General features: G+C 40.2%; 1 protein-coding gene across 4 annotated transcripts in view; it reads right to left on the bottom strand.

Moving 5' to 3' along the window:
- Window positions 1–21,107, bottom strand: part of LOC101792725 (glucagon-like peptide 1 receptor) — an 89,425-nt gene that overhangs the window by 50,078 nt on the left and 18,240 nt on the right. For all 4 annotated transcript variants that reach the window (XM_013103405.5, XM_027454021.3, XM_027454022.3 and 1 more), the window contains exons 2-3: window positions 7,360–7,456; window positions 6,036–6,146 (exon numbers count right to left, since the gene is read on the bottom strand). In XM_013103405.5, the coding sequence (XP_012958859.1) occupies window positions 6,036–6,146; window positions 7,360–7,429 (181 nt within the window). In that variant the 5' untranslated portion in view covers window positions 7,430–7,456. The remainder of the gene's footprint in view (window positions 1–6,035; window positions 6,147–7,359; window positions 7,457–21,107) is intronic.

Consider the following 21,107-nt stretch of genomic DNA (forward strand, 5'->3'; position numbering starts at 1 on the left):
ATTTGGCAGGGGTGCTGACACACACACTGGGTAACACAACAGGAAAAAGTCAGGCTCAGCACTTCTAAAGAGATCTGACACACAACTGGGACAGTATTGATTTTCTCTGCTGTGTTTTATAGGCTGCCTTTACAAGCAGCACTTTCAATAAGGGGCAGAAGACAAAAGTTGTAATCACAAGGTGAGTGATGCTGTGAGACCAAACCTTGCAACTGCAGGCATTGCTTAGCACAACAGAAATGCAGGCCCATCATCCACAGGTTTGTCTTTAGAAAGACTGCTCTTGAGGCTCCATATGCACACAAGTCTGAATGGATGCAGAAGTCTGAAAATATCTTTTTTTTTTTTTCCACCTCTAGTCTTTCATTAACCAGATCCTCCCTATGATTGCTTTTCTCTCTTGAAATTAACAAGCAATCTGAAGACCACATCTGAACAAAGCATTACTGCTGAACCCACTCCCACAAAGTGCGCAGTGATTCAGATGCTGCCACACCAACTAAGCAAGAAGAAAGTTGAACCTTGGAGAGCAGCTCTGCGGCAGCAGGTAGAGATGAGAACCTGCTAACATCATGGAGGGCTGGACTAGTGACACAGCACATATCTGCTAAGTAGGTAAAAAAAAAACAAACAAAAAAAAACCACAACACCAACATTCTCCAAATCATTTGCAGCTTTCAACCCTGTTCGGCAACCTACTGAGCTGCATCTGCTGTTGAGGTTTGCAGAAGGGTAGTCTGACAACCACTAGGACAAGATAAAGAGAGGGCCAGGAACAAGAACAAAAGCTGTTAAAGGACAAGGTTTGCAAAATTTGAAATTGATCAAAGAGAGCTCCAGTGTTACAAACTTCCCATGCGAATTCTTCTCCCAAGCTACTACTCTGGCTCATACCAATGGAAATTTGTAACACTTGACAGTAAATAAGTACAGAATCTCATCATTATAAAAAATTCAACAGAAAGAATTACAGAATAACCAACACTGGAAGGGGCCTCTGGAGATCTCATAGCATGACCCCTTGCTCACAGCAGGATGAATTAGAGCAGGCTGCTCAGGGCCACATCCAGTCAGGCTTGGACTGTCTCCAAGGTTACAATCCAATATCTCTCTGTCCTAGTGTTTGACCGGGTGGTCAGTAAAATAATTATGTTTAAAGGAAATTTCCTGTATTTCAATTTGTGCTCATACAAACTGATAAGATTTCTGCACACACACCCCGGAGCCTTCTGTTCTCCAGGATGAAGAATCCGAGCTCTTTCAACCTCTACTCATATGAGAGACATTTTAACCCATAATCACCTTCAATTCCAACTGCTGGACTCACCTCAGTATTGTCCATGTCTCCTCCATAATGTTGAACCCAGAACTGCACAGAGCACTCCAACTGTGTCTCACTCCCTAGAGATTAGGGGATAGAACACGCCCTAGAACAGTCAGTGGTGGTCTTCCTAACACAGTCCAGGAAACTGTCGGCCCTTTTTGCCTCAAGGGCACATTGTTGGCTAATGTTCAGTTTGGTGTCCACCAGGACTTTCAGGGCCATTTCTGTAGATCTGCTTTCCAGACAGCGCATGCAGTTATTCCTTGTGCTGGAAGAAGTACCTTGCATTTCCTTTAGTGGAACTTCACAGGGTTCCTGTCAGCACATTTCTCCAGCCTCTCCAGGTCCTTGTGAATAGCAAGTACAATTGTGCGGTGCATGAAACTGTCCCTCCCAGTTTTGTCATCTGCAAACTTGACAAAGGTGCATTCAGTTTCATCATCCAGATTATCAATGGAGATGTGTGTATTGGCCCTACTCTCAGTCCCTAGAGTGTACCACTAGACATTCATCTTCAACAGGACTTTATGCAGCTGATCCCAACCCTTGAGCCTGGTAGCACAGTTTTCATTCCCATCTCATTGTTCACTTGTCTAGTTCACACTTCATCAGTTTGCCAATGAGGATGTTATGGGAGATGGTGCCAAAAGCCTTGCTAAAGTCAAGATAAACAACATCCACTGCTCTCCCCTCATCAACTGAGGTAGTCATCTCATCACAGAAAGCTATCAGGTTCATCAAGCATGATTTCACTTTCATAAATCCATACTATATCCAATCACCTTCCTGTCCTTTATGCGTTTGGGAACAGTTTCCAGGATTATCTGCTCCATCACCTTCCCAGGGTGACCACCTATATCTCCCCAGATTATTACACTTCTTGAAAACAGCAGTAAAATTGCTTTCTACCAGTCTGCAGGAACTTCCCCTAATTGCCACAACTTTTCAAAGATAATCAAGAGTAGCCTTACAATGACATCAGCCAGTTTGCTTAGCATGTGTGGGTTCATCCCATCATGTCCCATAGACTTGCATATATCCATCTTAAGTGTCACCTAATCTGATCTTCCTCATTGCTCCATACTTTACTACTGATCTTGGAGGGGGGCTGGGATTGCTGCAGACAAGTCTTATCTGTAAAAGCCATGGTGAAGAAGGCAGCAAGTAGCTCAGCCGCTTCCATGTCCTTTGCCACAAGCTACACAGTGGATTCACATTTTCTCTTATTGTCCCCTTGCTGTTGCCAGTGTTTTAGAAGACCTTTTTTGTTGCTCAACAGATTCTGGATAGGCTTCAGCTTTCGTAAACTTCACTCATAAATGCTCACTGGCTAGCTGCCCTCCTTCGTCACCTGTCTCTGTTTCCAACTCTCCTACCCCTTTTATGGAAGCTGGTAAGTCATAAGAGAGGAGCATTCAACACTTCCTCCATCTCAGAACCCTATCATAAACAATATTCAGCATTATGTGTTTCAGTTTAGCACCTGGGGGATCTTCTAGGTGGTATAGCATAAAGTTCCACAGCAGGCTTTTTATGCATTTGAAAAACTGACTCTGAATCAAAGGAAGAATAATCTTAAAGCAAGCTTATTTGAAAGCTCTTCATGCTTAATGATGACGTTCACTGAACATGTTTTGAAGGTACTTTCAAAACAAGGTCTCATCTATACATTTTCACCATTTTCATCATGAGAAGAGAAAGAACCCCTGCAGTCAGTTTTACTTTCAAGGTAGGGGGCTAAGCAAGAACAAGTAATAAGCATGCTTCAGTGATTACTGGAAGTCACGGGGTGTTAGATTTTCTATTGCTCCGGATCTTCCATTATAAAGATGTTACCCCTCCATTATGGCTGTCCATTAGCATTCACTCTGAACATGACTCCACAAGATGTCATGAAAAAAAAGTATCAGGTCACAGTAATCAGGCTCCTAAATTGCCTATCTGGCACTGATACCAACCTTCTTGTTTTGTATTGGACAAAAGACCTCTGTTCCATTCTTATTTCTACATAATACAAGAGATTGAGGCACACATACAGTATACACAAAAGGAAACTGCAGCCAAAGGTACTTTCTGAAGTACTTTTGCAATGCTCCCTAACAAGCTCTATGTTTTTTTTCCAAATGATGCTAGTCTTTGATTGAAACAAAACACTAAAACAGATTCATTATCATGAAAATAAACTTATTTTCAAAATATGAGAGATATTGCACTTCCCAATAATTTATTAATCTGCATTGCTGTGTTAAACCTCCAGCATTGATATTTCAAAAGCAGTTGCAAGTCAAATAACTGTGTCCAGGGTCTTAAAGATTGCAAGTAAACAGGTTTAGAGGAAAAGAGTTTAATCCTGTAAAGAGTTTTAGATATCCAGAAAGATTAGATTTATTGGAAAGAGTTCTTCAGCACATACTTTTATGTCAATTAATTGTGAGGTAAATATTGATTCCATAATTTATAAAACACGTTTACCCATTCTAAACATGCAGCATCTTTACTACGAGTTTGAAGAGGGTAAGCAAACAGCATTTTTACATCAGAGGTTATCAAATTAGCAGTTACTACCACTACAGCTGAGATACAATACAAAAGATACTCAGAAATTTGAAATACAGACCATAATGCTCACCTAGGAAATTACAGATTAATGCACCTAGAAAAAAAACACATCACCTCACCAGAGATGTTTAGCAGGAATGAGACAGGAGCAAAACTGTCAAAAGCTCATGGCAGAAAGCAGGCAGGAAAAAAGTGGCAACTACATGGCAGTAGGACCCCTGGTGTGCAGGGAAGAGATGATTTCCACTCTTTGTCCCACACCACAAGGATCCCTAACCACTAACCACACAATGGTGGTTTCCATGTCTTCCCTTGAGGCCCTAATAGAAAAGATACAGCAATTCAAAATGAAAATGGGAATCCAGACTCAGCAATTTTGTTTTAGAGATTACCTCTGAGACAAGCTTGAAGCCAGCCAGGAAATTAAGGGGTCACAACAGTTGGCCTGACACTTCACACCATCCCCCACACCCCTGGATTTAAACATCTCTCCTAATCCACAAAAAGCATTACAACAGATAGAGCATAGAGGACATCCATGGCAGGTGTCAGCAGAGAGAAGACTGCAGGTCTCAGTGAGGAGAGGCCAGTGCCACCCCATGCTGGGCACAGATGTTTCCAACAGCTCTGCCAATCCTCCAAGCTGGTGGCATCTCTGTGAACACGTTTAAGAAAGGGCAAAACACTGCACTGGCAATGTAGACTGAGGGAAAGAGTGAGCGAACCAACCCTATAAACATCAAAGTCTGAGGAGATGGAGAGGGAAGAGGTGTTCGGGCATTGGAGCAGAGATTCCCCTGGAGCCTGTGGATCTATCACAGTAGATGTGGTGGGTTGACCTTGGCTGGCTGTCAGACACACATCCAGTTGCTCTCTCACTCCCCCTCCTCAACAGGACAGGGGGAGAAAATAAAGATGGAAAAGCTCATGGCTCAAGATCAAGACAGTAACTGGGAGAGGTAACAGCCAAAAGTGGGACTGGACATTAACAGAGTAGAAAAATTGGAAAAAAAAACAAACAAAAAAACCAACTCTTGTTGTGGTAAAGTGGTAACGGGACAAAGAGTGGAGATCTTCTGTGCATGTAAGTTGTCCACCTTTCTGGTATCATAATATTTTGATTTTGGAGTGAGGATTTTTCCTTCCCTTTCAAGCTAACAGCTTAATGAGAAAAGCAAAAGCTGTGCATGTAAGCAAAGCAAAATAAGGAATTTATTCAATTCTTCACATTGGCAGGCAGATGTCCAGTCACTTCCTGGAAAGCAGGGCCTCAGCACACAAAAAATAGTTACTTAGAAAGACTAATGTTATAACCACGAGTGTTCCCCTTCCTCCCTCCTCTCTTTTTCCCCAAATTTTTTTGGCTGAGCACACTGCTATATGACACAAGGTATTCCTTTGGTTGCATCAAGTTCAGCTGGCCTGGCTTTTTTACCTCCCAACCTCTTTCCCCTCACCAAGGTCAGCAGAGCAGGTGCAGGGGAAGAGAGAAAGCCTCAATATTGTGCAAATCCTGTTCTACAATAGCTAAAACACTGGTACATTATCTATGCTATTTCAGCCACAGATGCAAATAAAAGCACCATGCAGACTGCTATGAAGAAAGTTTCCTCCAACCCAGTCAGACACAATGTAGTCTCTATGCCTTGTTCCTTAGTATTTAACGTTGCCTTGTAGATAAAGTCTCTGCCATCATCTATACTTTCACCTTATGGTATTCTGAGAAAAAAAACCTCTCTGGAAGCAACATGAAACACCTTTCACTTTAAACCTTTTTGTCCATACCTACTAGAGGAAGACCTAACAGCTTTGCTGTTATCTCAGTTTTCAAACTGTACCATTATTATTATTAGCTATTCTTCACCAACAAGCATCCTGGTATTATTTTATTAATAGTCACTACCACTCAAACAACAAAAGCAGATGATAGCTTGGATTTCTGTGCTAAATTCAGCCCTTAAAAACTGTCTCTTATCTCATTTCCTCCTGTTAGATGGAGATAAAGAATGTATTTTACTGAGCCCCATTCCTATCTTTGTATTACAGAGAACTGACTACACTCGTGGCTTCTAAAGCTAATTTTATCCTTTCAAACACTGAGTAAGTAAAGCAGGGTTGATTTAAAGCTGTGTTTATAAGGGAGGGCTCTTACCTGTGTTAGCCCAGGGTAAATATGAGGGGCAGCTGACATTCACATAAGTGCCAGGTAATCCATCAGGCCAGCAGGCATAGTTGTCAAATGTTCTGTTGCAGAACTTGCCTTCTGCAGAGAGATGGAAGAGAGGATTATGTCACGGCCTTGCTTTAATAGTGCAATGAGGAAAAGGCTGAAGAGCAAGAGATAAAATGAGCATGTGCATTTAAGCCATAATAGTATTACACAATTAAAATTTGGAGTTCAAAAATTTTGGACAAATGTGTCTCACTTAGCCCTATACAACAGGAAAGTTGAAAAAATTAGTTGACTAAATTGAAGGACAAGAAAGGCAGATCAATATTGGTCCATTCCTATCTTTTCTCTTTTACACTCTCCTATGTCTCAGTTGGATTTAAAATCATTTTTGCTGTGAATATTGTAGATAACCATTCCTGAGAACTGGCTCAGAGTCATGCAGTTGGAAAGTCTAGCCTAATACATAGATCCATCAACAAAATAGCCACACACAACCATAACTTTGCATTACAGCTTAATCAACATGAGAATACTTCAACTTCAGATTTATTAAACTGTCATTCTTAGAGGGCAGCATTCAACCGCTCAGCAGGATAATGGAGCAGAGGGAGATAAATGTTTCCTGGCCACTGTTGTCATCAGCTACTGCTTTCACTCTGCCATAATAATATAGTTAAGAGAAGGAAAATTAACAGTTTTGAAATAATTCTTCACAGACATAACTTTAGACCCATTCATTTCTTCCAGTGTGTCACAAAAGCACTGAAGCATAGAAGTGCCTGTACTGTGCCCAGTTGTGAGCATCACTGACAAGTCACCAGTGTCCTCTAAACACTACAGTGCTGGCAGACCACAGCTGCTCTCGGCACATTACAGGAGTTCAACTACTAAGACATGCTGCATTCTCATTTGCTCTAAAGCATCTTATTTTTTTGTTTTAAAATCCATTTCAACATTTTACAACGCTCAGCATAATTTATACAGCGAGATCAACATGGTCCTGGGTTTCCTAACACTTATACTCTTCCAACCCTGACCCTCTACAAAAGTTGCAGAATTGTATTAGTGTGCTACTTTGACACGCTACAACAACCATTTGCCACTCTTGCAAGACACTCTTCACAATGAAATTCTTTCTACAAAATTCTTCCTCTCAGGAGAGGGAAGAGATCAGGCTGAAGCAAATGGGATAAAGAAGAGATTGGACAATAAGCTGGAGAAGTCTTTTCAAGTTCACAATCACTCCCTTGCTACTGTTAGCATGAATTTTAATAACACATCCTATCCTACCAAGGAAGCTCACCTGCTGCAATGGGGGGTGCCTCATACAAATATTTCAGGCATTGGCGCTGGTACTCCCTCCACTTCTGCATAACACCAGAGAGGGATCCATCGGAACTCTGAAAGAGAAATCATGAGTCTGACATTGTAGGTATTTACATACCATTTTTTATGTAGCCTAAGTAGGTCGTTGTGAAGACACCAAAACAGCACTGCTTATGATAAATGTTGCAAGATGCTGTTATGTGTTTAATTGCAAATAAAGTCACTTTCTATTTGTACCACACAGAACTGGAAAAAAACAAAACAAAAAACAAACAAACAACAACCAAAAAAAAAAGATAAAAGAAAAAAAACACGACCAGCTATGCTGTGCACTCAGCAAGACCAAATTAAGTTAGCTTTGCCATCTTTAAGTTAGGTTTGGCATCTCAAAACGTAGAATGGTTTGAATTTGAAGGAACCTCAGAGATCACGTAGTTCCAGTCCCTCTTCCATTACACTAGGTTGCCTAAATCCAACCTGGCCTTGAACACCTGCAAGGATGGGGCATCCACAGCTTTTCTGGGCGATCTGTGCCAGTGCCTCACCAATGCTTGAAATTGCCTTGACTCAGGTCCTTGCACTTGGCCTTGTTGAATTTCATGAGGTACACATGGGCTCAATGTCTTAAGCCTGTCAAAGTTTCTCTGGATGGTCCCTCTTCCCTCCAGCATGTCAACCGCACCACTCAACTTGGTGTCACCCAAAAACTTGCTGAGGGTGCACTTAAGTTTCACTGTCCATGCCACTTACAAACATGTTAAATAATACCAGTCCCAATACAGACCTCTCAGAAACACAACTTATCACTGATCTCCACTTGGGCATGAAGCCACTGACCACAGCTTTGAGTGTGACCATCCAGCCAATTCCTTACCCAGGTGGTCCATCCATCAAATCCATGTCTCTCCAATTTAGAGAGAAGGATGTTGTGCAGGACAGTGTCAAATTCTTTGCACAAGTCCAGGCAGATTACATTAGTTGCTCTTCCCTTACACACAAACACTGTAACCCCATTATAGAAGGCCACCAAATTTGTCAGGCATGATTTGCCCTTAGTGAAATCATGCTGGTTGTCACCTTTGTTCTCTGTGTACCTTAGCATAGCTTCCAAGAGGTTCGGATCCTGGATTTTACTGAGTAAGAGGGTAGGACTAACTGGCCTGTAGTTCTATCTTCCTTTCCTCCCTTTTTAAAAACTGGAGCTGTTTCCCCTTTTCTAGTCAGTGGGAACTTCATATTACCACAACTTTTCAGATATGATGGACAGCAGCTTAACAACTTCATCTGATAGTTCACTCAGGACCTTCAGATTCATCTTAGGTCCCATAGACTTGTACATTTTCAGGTTCCTTAGTCTCAAACCTGATCTTCTTCTACACCATGGGTGTTTCTTCATCCTCCGAGTCCCCACCTTTGGATTTTGTGAATTGAACGGTGTGGCTAGAGCACTTTCTGGTGAAAATTGAGGCAAAAAAGTCATTGAGTAACTCAGCCTTCTCTGCATTCCAGGTAACCGGGTCTCTCATTTCTTCAGCAGAGGGGCCCCATGCTTCCCCTAGTCTTCTTTTTAATCACTGATATACTTGTAGAAGCATTTCTTGTTGCTTTTGACATCCTTGGCCAGACTTAATTCTATCTGGGCTTTAGCTTTCCTAGATGTGCCCCAACTGTGAGATTTATTGCCTCATGAAAATACGGGGACAGAAGCAAGTCCTCTTAGAAAAAGATTTCTTTCCAAAAGCAATACTTCTGCTATCCTATAAATGAGACCAAGAAAATTCACTATATTCAGCTGATATTCCCCAAGCACTATTCCAGAACACGAAAGAAAGCTTTTCCAGCTCAGTTTTCCTCCCATGAACAACAGCTTTCCATATACCCAGCATATTCTCCTGAAGGCACAGAGAGAGCAAGGACCTCCTTTTGGCACAGTTTGGCAGGCTGCAGACTGCAGTGTTGCATTTCCCAAGTACCAAGGGGCAGGAGCAGTAGAAACATTTTCTGCACGAGCACAAGTGAAGCCAGCTGTTGTTAAACGACAGAACATAGTGCTGGGTGCTCGCTGAACCCTAACAGATGCTTCACCTGGCTCACAGAGGCCCAAGCTCATCCACTGCATTTAAGGAAAAAGACAGCAGCTCTCCCCTGCCTATATTTATGCAAACTGAATTACAAATGTAAGGATTACTGGGCTGTACGCAATCGATAAAGCAGCTAACTCAGCATTCCTATCCCAGAGAAAAGCCCAGCATGGATGTCTCAGACATAAGTCTAACAGCATGAACCAAATGGTACAACACTAATAGTGACTGGAGGAAAAGTCATTTAATCCCAGCTGTTGATCAGTTTATGAAGTGAAGCGTGAGGATTGATAATCCTTGTAATTCTATTCTCATAGCTTCAACTGCTAATTTTTGTTTTCCTTTGTGCTCCTGAACTTTTTTTTTTTTCAGATGGTTAGAAAAAACAGGGCCTGGGAAGGGTTGTTTAAAACCATGTTGTCATTTTAAACTTACACCACATTTTAGGAAAGGCAAACTGAATGCTGTCCACTACAACTAATGTGACTTTAAAAGATGGCAGTGTAATCACTCTGATATAAAAGAAGTAAAAGCAGCATTTTTGGATGATAGACTTCAAATCCATTATTCTCTTTTCTTGTGTCATTCCAGTTAAAAAGTTTGGAGGGAAAAAAAAAAGTAAACAGCACCGCCACCACATGCATCATGCTTCTGCCTGGATTAAGCCACAACATCTACTTACAAAGATGTTCTTGGACATGTGATGAGAAGTACAACATGTAGTAGATATCTGTGTTGCATTTGAAGAATGGTAGCTGCCTGCACTTACAAGCAACTTTTAACTGTAACTAGGACCTCATGGCCATAATTTTTGAAGAATTTAGCCAACTCCCACTGAAGTCAAAACAAGTACAAGCCTGTGGATCTTTCAAACTCTGACCCTTGTCTCCCCGATTTAAATCATCCTGGTCACATCTTATCTATGCCAATAAACACTGCCAAAGTTTGTCTGCAATAAAGTTCTCAGTATAAAAATGAATGCATCCTAGCAAATGTTAACCCCATGTGTGTACAGAATGAAATAAATTGAAGCATAGTGATTTATGCTCAACATACCTGAAGGACAAAGAGAACATTATCTAAATTAGGGTTAGGGATGCACGTGGAACAACATACAACCAAGAACTCCAGAACTAAAATTCCATCTACATAGGCTGAATAACAAATGAACGACTGGTATGGAGAGACAGAAGAACTTTCAAACCCAGGTTTGTCCCAGATAGGATTTTAAAAGTAACTTTCAGGTTATGTATTGTTTAATGCTTCATCTTACAAGGGTAGATATTGAAGTTGAACAAGACTGTTTTACCACCCTCTCATCACCATACAAATTTTTCAAGATCATAATTCAGAACGAACTCTTAAATTATGACTCAGAATAATTTCTCAATCTATTCAGTGTCACACATCTTCCCCAAAGATAACTGTTGATTGTGCACACAAATGACTATATCAAGTTAATCCAAATTCTGCTTTTCTTTTAATAATTTAAAAAGCAAAAGATGCATACAGATTTCATTTAGAGACTACTTTTTAAAATACTGCCATAAACCTAAAACTATTAGCTAAGAGAAAACTAGCTCTTTGGAGTCAGAAAAGCTTTGAAACAAAGTACCTTCTTCTAAATCAAGTTTTCATCTATTGTCTTCATGAGTACAGGAATAACCAGTTTTAATTACAGTTTAGGAAAAAAAGCAAGCCTCTATTCCTTCATTTAATGAAAAAGTAGAAACATTCTATTTAGAGGGGTTTCTCATAATGGGAGAAGACAACTCTAAGAAGGAGATTAGCAAACTATAAGAGTAAAATAATTAGAAATGCCTTTTTGTGGAGATGACTGATTTGGTAGACAAGTTCCTATTATCTGTAGTTGGTAGTATTAAGACAACCAAATATAAGTCCCAGGACTACATAGGTTGAACTCTCTATTGAACAGGTTACTTTGCTTCAACTACATGCCACATTTTGTTACCAAATTAGTTTAAATTTGATTTTATTATATCCTAATCTCCCATTCTCAGAGATTTTGGCTCACATGACCACAAACTGTCACTTACACACAGATTTACAGTGAGAGCTGTTGTTCAACTAAGAGGTACTATATTTTCTTGGTAAGTGATTTAACTCCTCCTGCAATATCAAAGTACTAAGCATGCTGATATGAAGGCAAGACCCTCTGGGTCAGTACACAGAACCTGGAGCAAATGCTATATCACATTATTAATCATAGGACTCATTTTTATTGGTAAAAGCGCCACTTCATTGTATTTTGTTTGTGTCATCTCCCCTCACCCTCCAGTTATACTTAGCCACAGGAAGAAAAGCATTACCAGTAGTTTTGCTGGATGAGGATATATCAAAGAGTCTCTGGAAGAGGATGGAAACATGGCTGACTACTTCAGGTGGAGGAGTCAGAAAGCAAGAATGGATGAAGGACATTAAGTAGGTGAGTAATGGCACAGCCTACGTAGCATAAAGTGGATGCAGGAAAATTAAGACAGGCAAGAGCACAGACTGTGAGGCTTTCAGTGTAGGTATATAATTAAGCGTAATTAATCTTTAGTGATAAATTAGCTCACTCAGTAGTCTGAAGACAGAATTATTTACAAAGCCTTAACACTTTTATAGAAAATCCTCTTTCTGTAGCCATCATTTATCTTCATAGATCCTACTGTAACAGAAAGCATTTTAATCACTTTCTAACATCTTTGAAACTACTCCCGCTCTGACAGAAAAAGCATCCATGGAGATCCCAGGAAAGCCATGCTACAAAGGCACTACTTTAATATAGTGAAATCTGAGCACAGGATATAAGGGGCTTGAAGGGGCTGAGACTGGATAAAATACACCATGAAATTTCAGAGTGGAAGGGAAACTTCTCAGTTTCAGATACAGCTAGCAACTCCCAGGATTACCATCTTTCCTCTTCACCCATCACCATATAAAACATCTTACAGGAGATAGAAAGCAAAATACCTCTTTATGTTTGCATTTGTTTTCTTCAATTATTATCTTCTAAATGGCAACACTTCCTTTTATCCTGGAAATACTGTTGAGTTACTTTTAAAATTTTATTTATTTATTTTAAGAAGAGGCCAATAAAACATCCAATACAACATTAATTCAAGACTTTACCACTCAGAATCAGCACAGCAGAGTCCAAGATACCTGAAGACTGCACATTGCTACCTGTGTGTTCATTCCGATTTGACATTCCTTCTTGTATAATAAGAATCATTTTGCATTGCCTGTTGTGTCAGTATAAGCTGTGCATCTGCTGCAATGAAAGGCAAATTGGAAGCAAGTTAGACACCTCGCAGCTTTATTCTAACTCCTAGCATAGACATAGGCTTAGATTTACAAGAGTTTTGTCCTCAGTTCACAGCCCAAACTGGGGAGAGCACAACACTGCAATTCCAGAAATATTTGTTGTGACATTTCATCCCAGAAAATTCAAGGTGATTATGTCACAAAAGGAAGTATACACACTTGACTTGTAACAGATAAGAGATAATCAATATCTTGATGAAAATAGTGATTTAACAGGGTTTAATCTTCAGACATCAATTTAACAGAAGTCCTAAATGTGACATTAACTAGATCCATGATGGCAAGGTCACCTGATTATTTACTGCATAGAGGACATGGTCAGACTAAAAACATCAGAAAGACCCTCACGGTGAGTCACGAGTTTCATAATGAAGTCCATTTGGCCATCCAAACTCCAAGAAGTCTAGATACAGCCACATCCTATGCCAATCACAGAGCTAACAGTTTATGCCTGAAGGACTATACGCACTATCAATCCTTTATATCACTTCACTAAGATAACAAAAGTTTCAGCATGCTTAGAAAATTACTTGCAAAGTTTCAACAAGCTAGCTATTAGTCACTTACTGAACATCTGTCACAGGCAAGGAATCTCTCAACCTCAAGGAGTAACCTTGGAAGGCATCCCCTACTCAAGAAGATCCTGGTATGCAAATCCTGGTATGCAGCCCGCCTGAGCTGCCATACAGGAGAGCTCAACAGGCTCCAGGCAGTCCAGAATTTGTGGGGCAAGATGACTGAACATTTGTCATATTCACATACCAGCCATATTTGGTTGGTGCATGCTCCATTAGCATGCTCCTTGGATCCATCTCTCCCAAATGAGCCTTGAGCCAGGTTCAGCTATCACAACCAGACACATTCATCACTGCCACCACCGATGGTTATTGCCCAACCAAGGTCACAGGTGAAAGGTGGGTGGGGGAAGGAAGTAAGCTGCCACAGATCAGTCTCCCCCATCAGAAAGAATGATTTACACATTTCATCAATGTCAGAGAAAATTAATTTCTGTAGAGGTTAAATACAGTCAAGCTTTGGGAAAACACTTTCCTTCAACAGTATCTCTGGGAGTAGAAGTTTTAAAAAAAAAAAAAAAAAAAAAGTGGCTGTACCACAGCAAAATTCTGTAACAGGGCAATCTAATCAGAGGACAAAGTTGCTCCCCCTGCGATTTATCATAATTTTTCTCCACTTCTAATTCACAGCAAATACGAAAGCATATGAATGGCAGGATGCTCTTACTAGCTCCCTAAACACATTGGTCAAGACCCAACTTCTGTTATTATACACCTGTTAGAGAAGTCCTGCAAGTATTGATGCTCAACTGCCTATTTGAATAAGTTACAGTTTTTCAGCAGTTGCAGCAACAGCAAAAAAAACTAATTGCTCCTTATTAGAGTGCTTTGCCCCACTGTTCATGACATGAGAAATCAACCTTCTAGAAGATCAGTCCTTCCAGTGCAATGCTTCTTGAAAAACAAAGAGTCTGGAAATATGTAAGCATAGTAGGAGGCTTTATGGTTTGCCACACATACCCCACATATGCACAATTTAACTTGATTTTGTAACTACTTAATCCACTGCACAGACAGTGAATGATTTATAAGGAGATTAATGAATCCATTATAGACAACACCACTAACAGTCCAATCCCTTTAAAGGCTGAAGGTATGTCAAAGGGGAGGTGCATAAAACAACGTCAGTGCTACCTGTATTACATATAGTACCAGAGAAGTATCATTCGATACCTCTGCAATACCTTTACCAGAGATCATAAAATGAGATCACACTTCAGAACATCTGATATCTCCCAGATTTCCATGTTCATCACTTTCTCTTCACATATTACATCACCCAATTTTGAGTTTAATGTAATTATCTGACATTATGGAAGACTAAGTGACACTTTTGAGATAAAGACATTATGCTTAGCCCCTTCTTTAGAGCTGCTTGACTGACCAGATAATATAACATTCATTATTCTTCCCAAGTCGTATTTTACAAGATACTTTGTCAGCAGTTGGATCACTCTGCACAAGTCCCTCACTCTTCAGAAAAAAAACAAACAGTGGATCAAAACAGCTTTTCTTTCAGAGAAGAGTCTATTGCCAGCTTCTAGCTTTTCCTGTAAACACTTCTGTTCCTTGGTTACTAATTGAGCCAATGACTTCAGTAGCTCAAGAGCACCACAGAAAAAACACCCTTTCAACATCCTCTCTGATAGCAAATGCAGCAAATTATGAGCTCCTCACAAAAGGTGCTACTGAATTCAGCAAGAAACTCCCTGACTATAGGGAGTTGACCTTCCTCCTAAGCTGCAACAGCATTACACTTACAATGAGACCTTCAAGAAGGAGAAGTCCCAGGACTTGGATAAACAGAAATCTTGAGTACAATGTTCACCAGCTGTCTAACCCTGGAGACCCTTCTCTCTATTCCATCCCTCTTAGATTTTATGACATCAACCTTTTGAACTCAAAGCTTCAAAAGCAAACTCAACTACCACTTAAAGCTTATCAATGCACAGAAGAGACACTGCTTTAACTTTTCTCTTCAGAGGTACTCACCTGAATTTGACAGCACACCTCTGGTGTGAACAGTAACACTGGGCTTTCAATAAAGACACACAAAATAGCACCCCCCTCCCCCCAACAATTCCATTTCATCCTCCACCCAAGCAGCTTCAAAATATCCCATCCAAATAGCACTCAGAGTGCAAACAGCACCCCAGTCAAGGACAAAAATACACATAATTTATTTAAAATCAGAAGCATAATCTCAAGGCATTCCTCTCTCCCAGTTGAAAATAGTGTCTGCACGTCATCCTGCCTGTATGCATCCTGGCACAGCTTCAAAAGAAAGGGCGGAATGTGCTCCCATGGGAGCCTATAAGGCAAACAGCACAGAGCACTTTCCCCCTCTGCTCCTCATCCCCATTTTCTTTGCTGAATTACAAAAGAGGATAAGCATATACACCTCCCAAAGAAGGTTAGGAACTGCGGGTTTCCAAATGTAGAAAGCATCTGTGCTGAGATTTGGGTCAGGCATTTTAAAGAACCCCCACCCCCCAAAAAAAACCTGATTTGAGACATATTCTTGTTTTCAGTACTTCTGGTGGCTAGGCAGGGGCAGCTCCCAGTTCAACTGACTTATCATTGCACAAATTCTTCCAAATACATACACTGTCTGAACAGGTGGGAGGATTCAGCCCTGACCACAGTGGTTTCCTCTCCAGGACCAAACATCTCAGGTCTGTCCTACGATGCTTCAATCATGTTTTGAAACCTACCAGTCCTCTCTTCCTATCCTCAAATTTTGTTTTGACAAGGCATATTTCAGTAAGAATAATATCTCCTGGCTCCCATTATTTTCTGGATCAAGGCAAAGTATTTGGCATTCAAAGGCACAGATGTCAAAGCAAACTGCTTTAATACCTAAATCAACTTTCATAGTATACTGTAATAAAATCAAGGGTATAAAGTGGAGCCTAATATTTCAGCATGCTAAAAAATAAAGCATTATGTTCTAGAGATGTTAAAAAACAAACAAAAAACCTCCCTTAGGTCAGGTAGGGCAGCCTGAAAATTTGGTACTAACCTACCTTCAAAAGGTTATTCTATCATTTGTCTTCAGTGATGGACATACTTCGGAAGACGACTTACCCACAAAGGTTCTCTGCCCCATAAAGAATTTTTTCCAGCCCAGATAGAGGTTTCTTCTTTGATTACTGTAGGACCCACGAATCCACATGCTTATACATTTGAAACAGATACATATTTACTTTGACAGTCATTGATTCCAGAAAAATGTTATTTTCATTACTACTTCTTTCATCTGTTCTGGTAAATGTTGCTGTCAAGGACTTACTACATGAGCCAGTCATAAAAATGACAGAAGAAAATACTGAGCAACTACGCAGAGAGAAGAAAAATGCAAAAACTCAGAAGAAACTACCAAACTCTTGGACAGCAGAAATGCATTGCAAACCTAGGAACATGGCTTGTGAAGTGCGCTATAGAAGACATTTATGGATGCGGTTATACTCTGTTTTGCTTGCTCTGTTGTAGAGTTGAAATTTCATTTTGAGACAGATACAAATGGGTAGCTCTAAGAACACTATGGAAGGAATGATGACAAAGCTAAGCAATGTTATGGGAGTATGGGAAACTACAAAGTACAAAACGAGAGGAGTTCTTCACTCTACCCTCACAGTTTTAGAGATTAAAGTGTAGCCAGTGGTATTGGAAGAATAGCAGCCTTCCATTAAAAATATTACAATAATGTCTACTATCACAATGGGCAGTGAGAAATACACAGAAAAATATACACAGAAATATACTGAAAAAGTAGGAAGAGACTTAAGGTGGAGTTCAGATGCTTAATCATGGTTTCTCCCAGTAAGCATAATTGTCTTTGGCTTCTGCTGAAGTTGCAGAAGTGCATGTTTCCCCTACAACCTGCACCACACACCTGCTTGTCCTACACATGGCCCTGAATACTGTAGGACGTTTTCAGCAGCACTAGATGCCTGCATTTGGGCAGCTGACTCATCCCAAATGTCTGAGCTGCTGAAGCAAAACAAAGCGAAGAACATCTGTCAAAGTTGGACTTCTGGCTCTTACTGTGGTTCAAAATGCAATTAGCTAAGCTGGTTCTTTGTGACATACTGAACCAAGTGCATTCTAAAAAAAAAAAAAATAGAATAAAAAAATAAATCTGTTTAAGATGGTAACTGACTGGTTTCTCTGCAACAGCCAGCAACAGTCCAATCCCAGAGCTGGCTGAGCAAAGAGATGGACAGAGCCTGCAGTCTTGCAGAGCTGGGAAATCACAATGTTTGAGTTTCCAAGCACAAAGAGGATTTCACTAGAAAACAGAAGCAATAATCTACATCACAACCCTAGGGACTAAGACAACATCACTGGGTTGTATAAAACCCATATTTTCACTGCGCAAGGAACACACTAAGTCTTTTCACCTTTCACACTGAAGTGTCCCAAGGGATCCACAGCTTTTGAAATGACTACCAGTCCCTCACTCTTTTTCAGAGCTGTGGTGCAGGATCAGAGGGCAAGGGGTAGACATTTAGCTGTTTTTCCCCAGGATCACCAATCCTATATAGCAATATAAGGCTTTTCCTCAGCTTGCCAGCCCATCATTATGACCTCTCTGATAGGCTCAATAGCAAGGAAAAAGAAAAAAAAAAAAAGTAGACATACTAACCTTCAAAGACCTTTTTCTCACTGAATGCCTTCTCGTTTCTTTTTAATATTTTTAAAATAAGTTTGGTTCTCCCCTCCCCCCACCCCACAAAAAAAAAAGGTATAAAACAATCACCAGAAAGCTATTAGAACAAAACAAAAAAAACAACCTCCAGTACATAATTTCATGGGTTCTGCGCATCTACAGTTGTTCAGAGATTGCTTTCTTCTTTAGCAATCAAATTTGTATGGCTTTTACAGTTCTAGCTGAGGACATCAGTTTATTTCAGTTTTAACTAATGCCAACTTAACTCCCTCAGCAGCTCATTGTCACAGTGGCTCAAGGTCCATTGTCCCATTATCTGCCATATTGCTCCTTCCCTCCTACCCACCCCTCTGCCAAGACAATTATATGTAGTGCCTTTGCAAATTGCTAGTGTTTTCATCAACAGTTACAACGCATTTGAGAACAGACCATACAAGAGGAAATTCTGCCAGTGAAGCTCATTCTCCAGACGTCACCCATCTTTTTTCCAAACGTTACGTAGAAGATAATGCAGAGGTACACTTCTGTATAACACAATGACATGGGTCTATCACACCTAGACAGACCAGAACTCCTACAACAGTATCTTTGTGATATCATGGCATATACAATAGTGTTCACATTTATTTGGTTGGATGCAGCATTGTGTTTTATAGCCAGCATATAATCTTATGATTTCCAGCATTCAACCCACATAGCTGCCAAACGTTATATTCCAAGGGCTTGATTTGTCAAAAACAAGACAGGAGCAATGCTGCATAAAGGCTGGTCTTAACTCATCCTAATACAGAGAAACACTGAAGTAGGAAAAAAAGTCATGAGACAAATGAAAAAGGTGTACTGAGATGCTACCCAGGGACTGTACTCTGATCATATGAAACAGAGGTAACACAGGTCCACAACCAAGGACCAAATCAGCATGCCTAAAGTTAACTTCATACTGGATGATCTTCACATGACTTTATCCTTAGCGTGATGGAAATATCTTGCAGTCCTTGACACCAGAGTCAATAGGGAATACAAGCTAGAAGAAGAAATCTAGCACAATACACTGCAGCAGGACTGCAGCAGCATCCTCAGAGCCATGTTCCTGGTGTGGAGGGAACCAGGTGGTGTTATCACTTCGAGACCATCCAACATGAAGTTTACATTCCTGCTTTTGTGCCACCTCTTGCATCCTTTTCCTTCTACCTTCTTTTTAGACAAGGCACAGAAAATTTTGGCATTCCTACGTAGGGCTGGTTTTTGCTACACTCCTGAAAGACTCTAATGAGAGCACCAATTTAAAGCATCACCTTAACTTGACAACAGTCTGTTGTATTTGTGAGGTCTTGTTAGCTGACTGTATGGTAGTCTTCCTCCACAAGTGTTATTACAAGCATGAATCAAAAAGCAGATGTGAGAGACACGTTTGGTTTTACCTCTTTGTAGTTCTACCTTTGTTTTATTTGCAGAGACCAATTCAGCTTCTTTGAATGAAAAAAAATAAAAATAAGAAAACCAAAACTGTATCTTGTGTTTTTTTAATCTCTTCCATTCTCCATGAACAGTGGCCACTATCTTCAACGGTATTTAAAGACACTCTTCAGCTAGTTACAGGACACAGGAGTTAAATCAATTTTTAAAAAGGTTGCATTAATCCATTACGTGATATTAGCTTTTACCTCTTTATTTTTCCTGTATCCTAAATACAGGAATAACGTAAATAAAAGTTGATGCTTTTATTTAAGGCTTTGCATAGAATCAGGCTGAAGACTCCAAAATCACAAAATTCCAAATAGTGCTTAGCTAACTGTTCACTAATCCATTGCAACAATGTTGTTATGTTATTACCCTTGACTCAAATGATTCAGCAGGATCCAAATCACCCTTTCACCCAGGTAAAAATATCTATCAGATTACCCAGAATGAGTTTTTGTCTCAGTTTTTCCCTACAGCCCTTCTCTACCAAGGAAGTACAGAAATGCAAGCAAGCCAAGTTGGATCACGTTTTTTTCTTAAATTAGAGCTGCAAAGCAAGTTATGAACCACAGGAATCAGATCAAACTTTTCCTCAAATCTGAATTAGGCTACCACAAAACCTCTTTCAAAAGGATGACTGTAGTGTTTTTATTTTGGAATCACAGTGAAATAAAGACAAAGATGCCAAGCGTATAACACTTGGGTAGAAGCAAATGGGTGACCAAGAAGTAGACCTGAGAATTTTGGCCTTGGTTCCCCAGAGAGACAACAATATCAGTTCTCTGAAGTTACTAACAGTACAGCTGCATCTGTTGATAATATAGAGGTTTATGAAGTTAAATTAAAAATCTTTCTATATGCTTAATCCTGAGATCTTGCTTTAGTAATCCCCTCCTTTGAGCTCAGAGGGTTTTTATAAATTTGAGTTTTAATAACAAAAAAACCAACCCTCCAGCATTTGTTAGTAGCCAATATTGGGCCAGTTTATAAGTTATTCTCCCCTGCAATTCTCTCCTCTGCAACCCTCTCAAACAGCACATTTCCTCAATTCCCTCTCCCAGTATTTGGATAAGGAAATGAATTCGTAGCCTTCATTCCACTTCAGTATAACACATAAATCTACTCTATGTTTTCCCACCTTGTCTACATTCTTACCTCAGTTACGTCCACGTAGTTGCACATTAACCTTGTGCACACTATGTTGAGATATTAATACTGCACGTAGATTCAGCAGCCAGGACTCTGCATTATTCCTGCAAGTCAATCCCACATGCTACTACACTCCTTCCTCCCGTAAATAGCACAGAGGAAGTCAGATACAAGTAGAACTGGAGGTTACAACACAAGTTTTCCCCCACACCCTATCCTCAGACCACTTCTAGCAGGTTTTTATCTCTGTCCTTGCCTGCTTCCCCCTTGGTGGTTCTTTCCTTCCCATACTCTTGTAGGGGTATATGGAGCTAAAGACATTTGTGGCTTAAGTTACAGAAATGAATTGTGATTGTGTTGATGTTAAAACTGAATGGACAGATTTCTCTTCACCTTTGTGTGGGGAGACCTTAAAAAGGAGGGAGAGGTCAGCAAGATGAAGACTTCTGTTCAGACA

This window comes from Anas platyrhynchos, chromosome W (genome assembly GCF_047663525.1).
Source record: "Anas platyrhynchos isolate ZD024472 breed Pekin duck chromosome W, IASCAAS_PekinDuck_T2T, whole genome shotgun sequence".
Taxonomy (NCBI): Eukaryota; Metazoa; Chordata; class Aves; order Anseriformes; family Anatidae; genus Anas; species Anas platyrhynchos.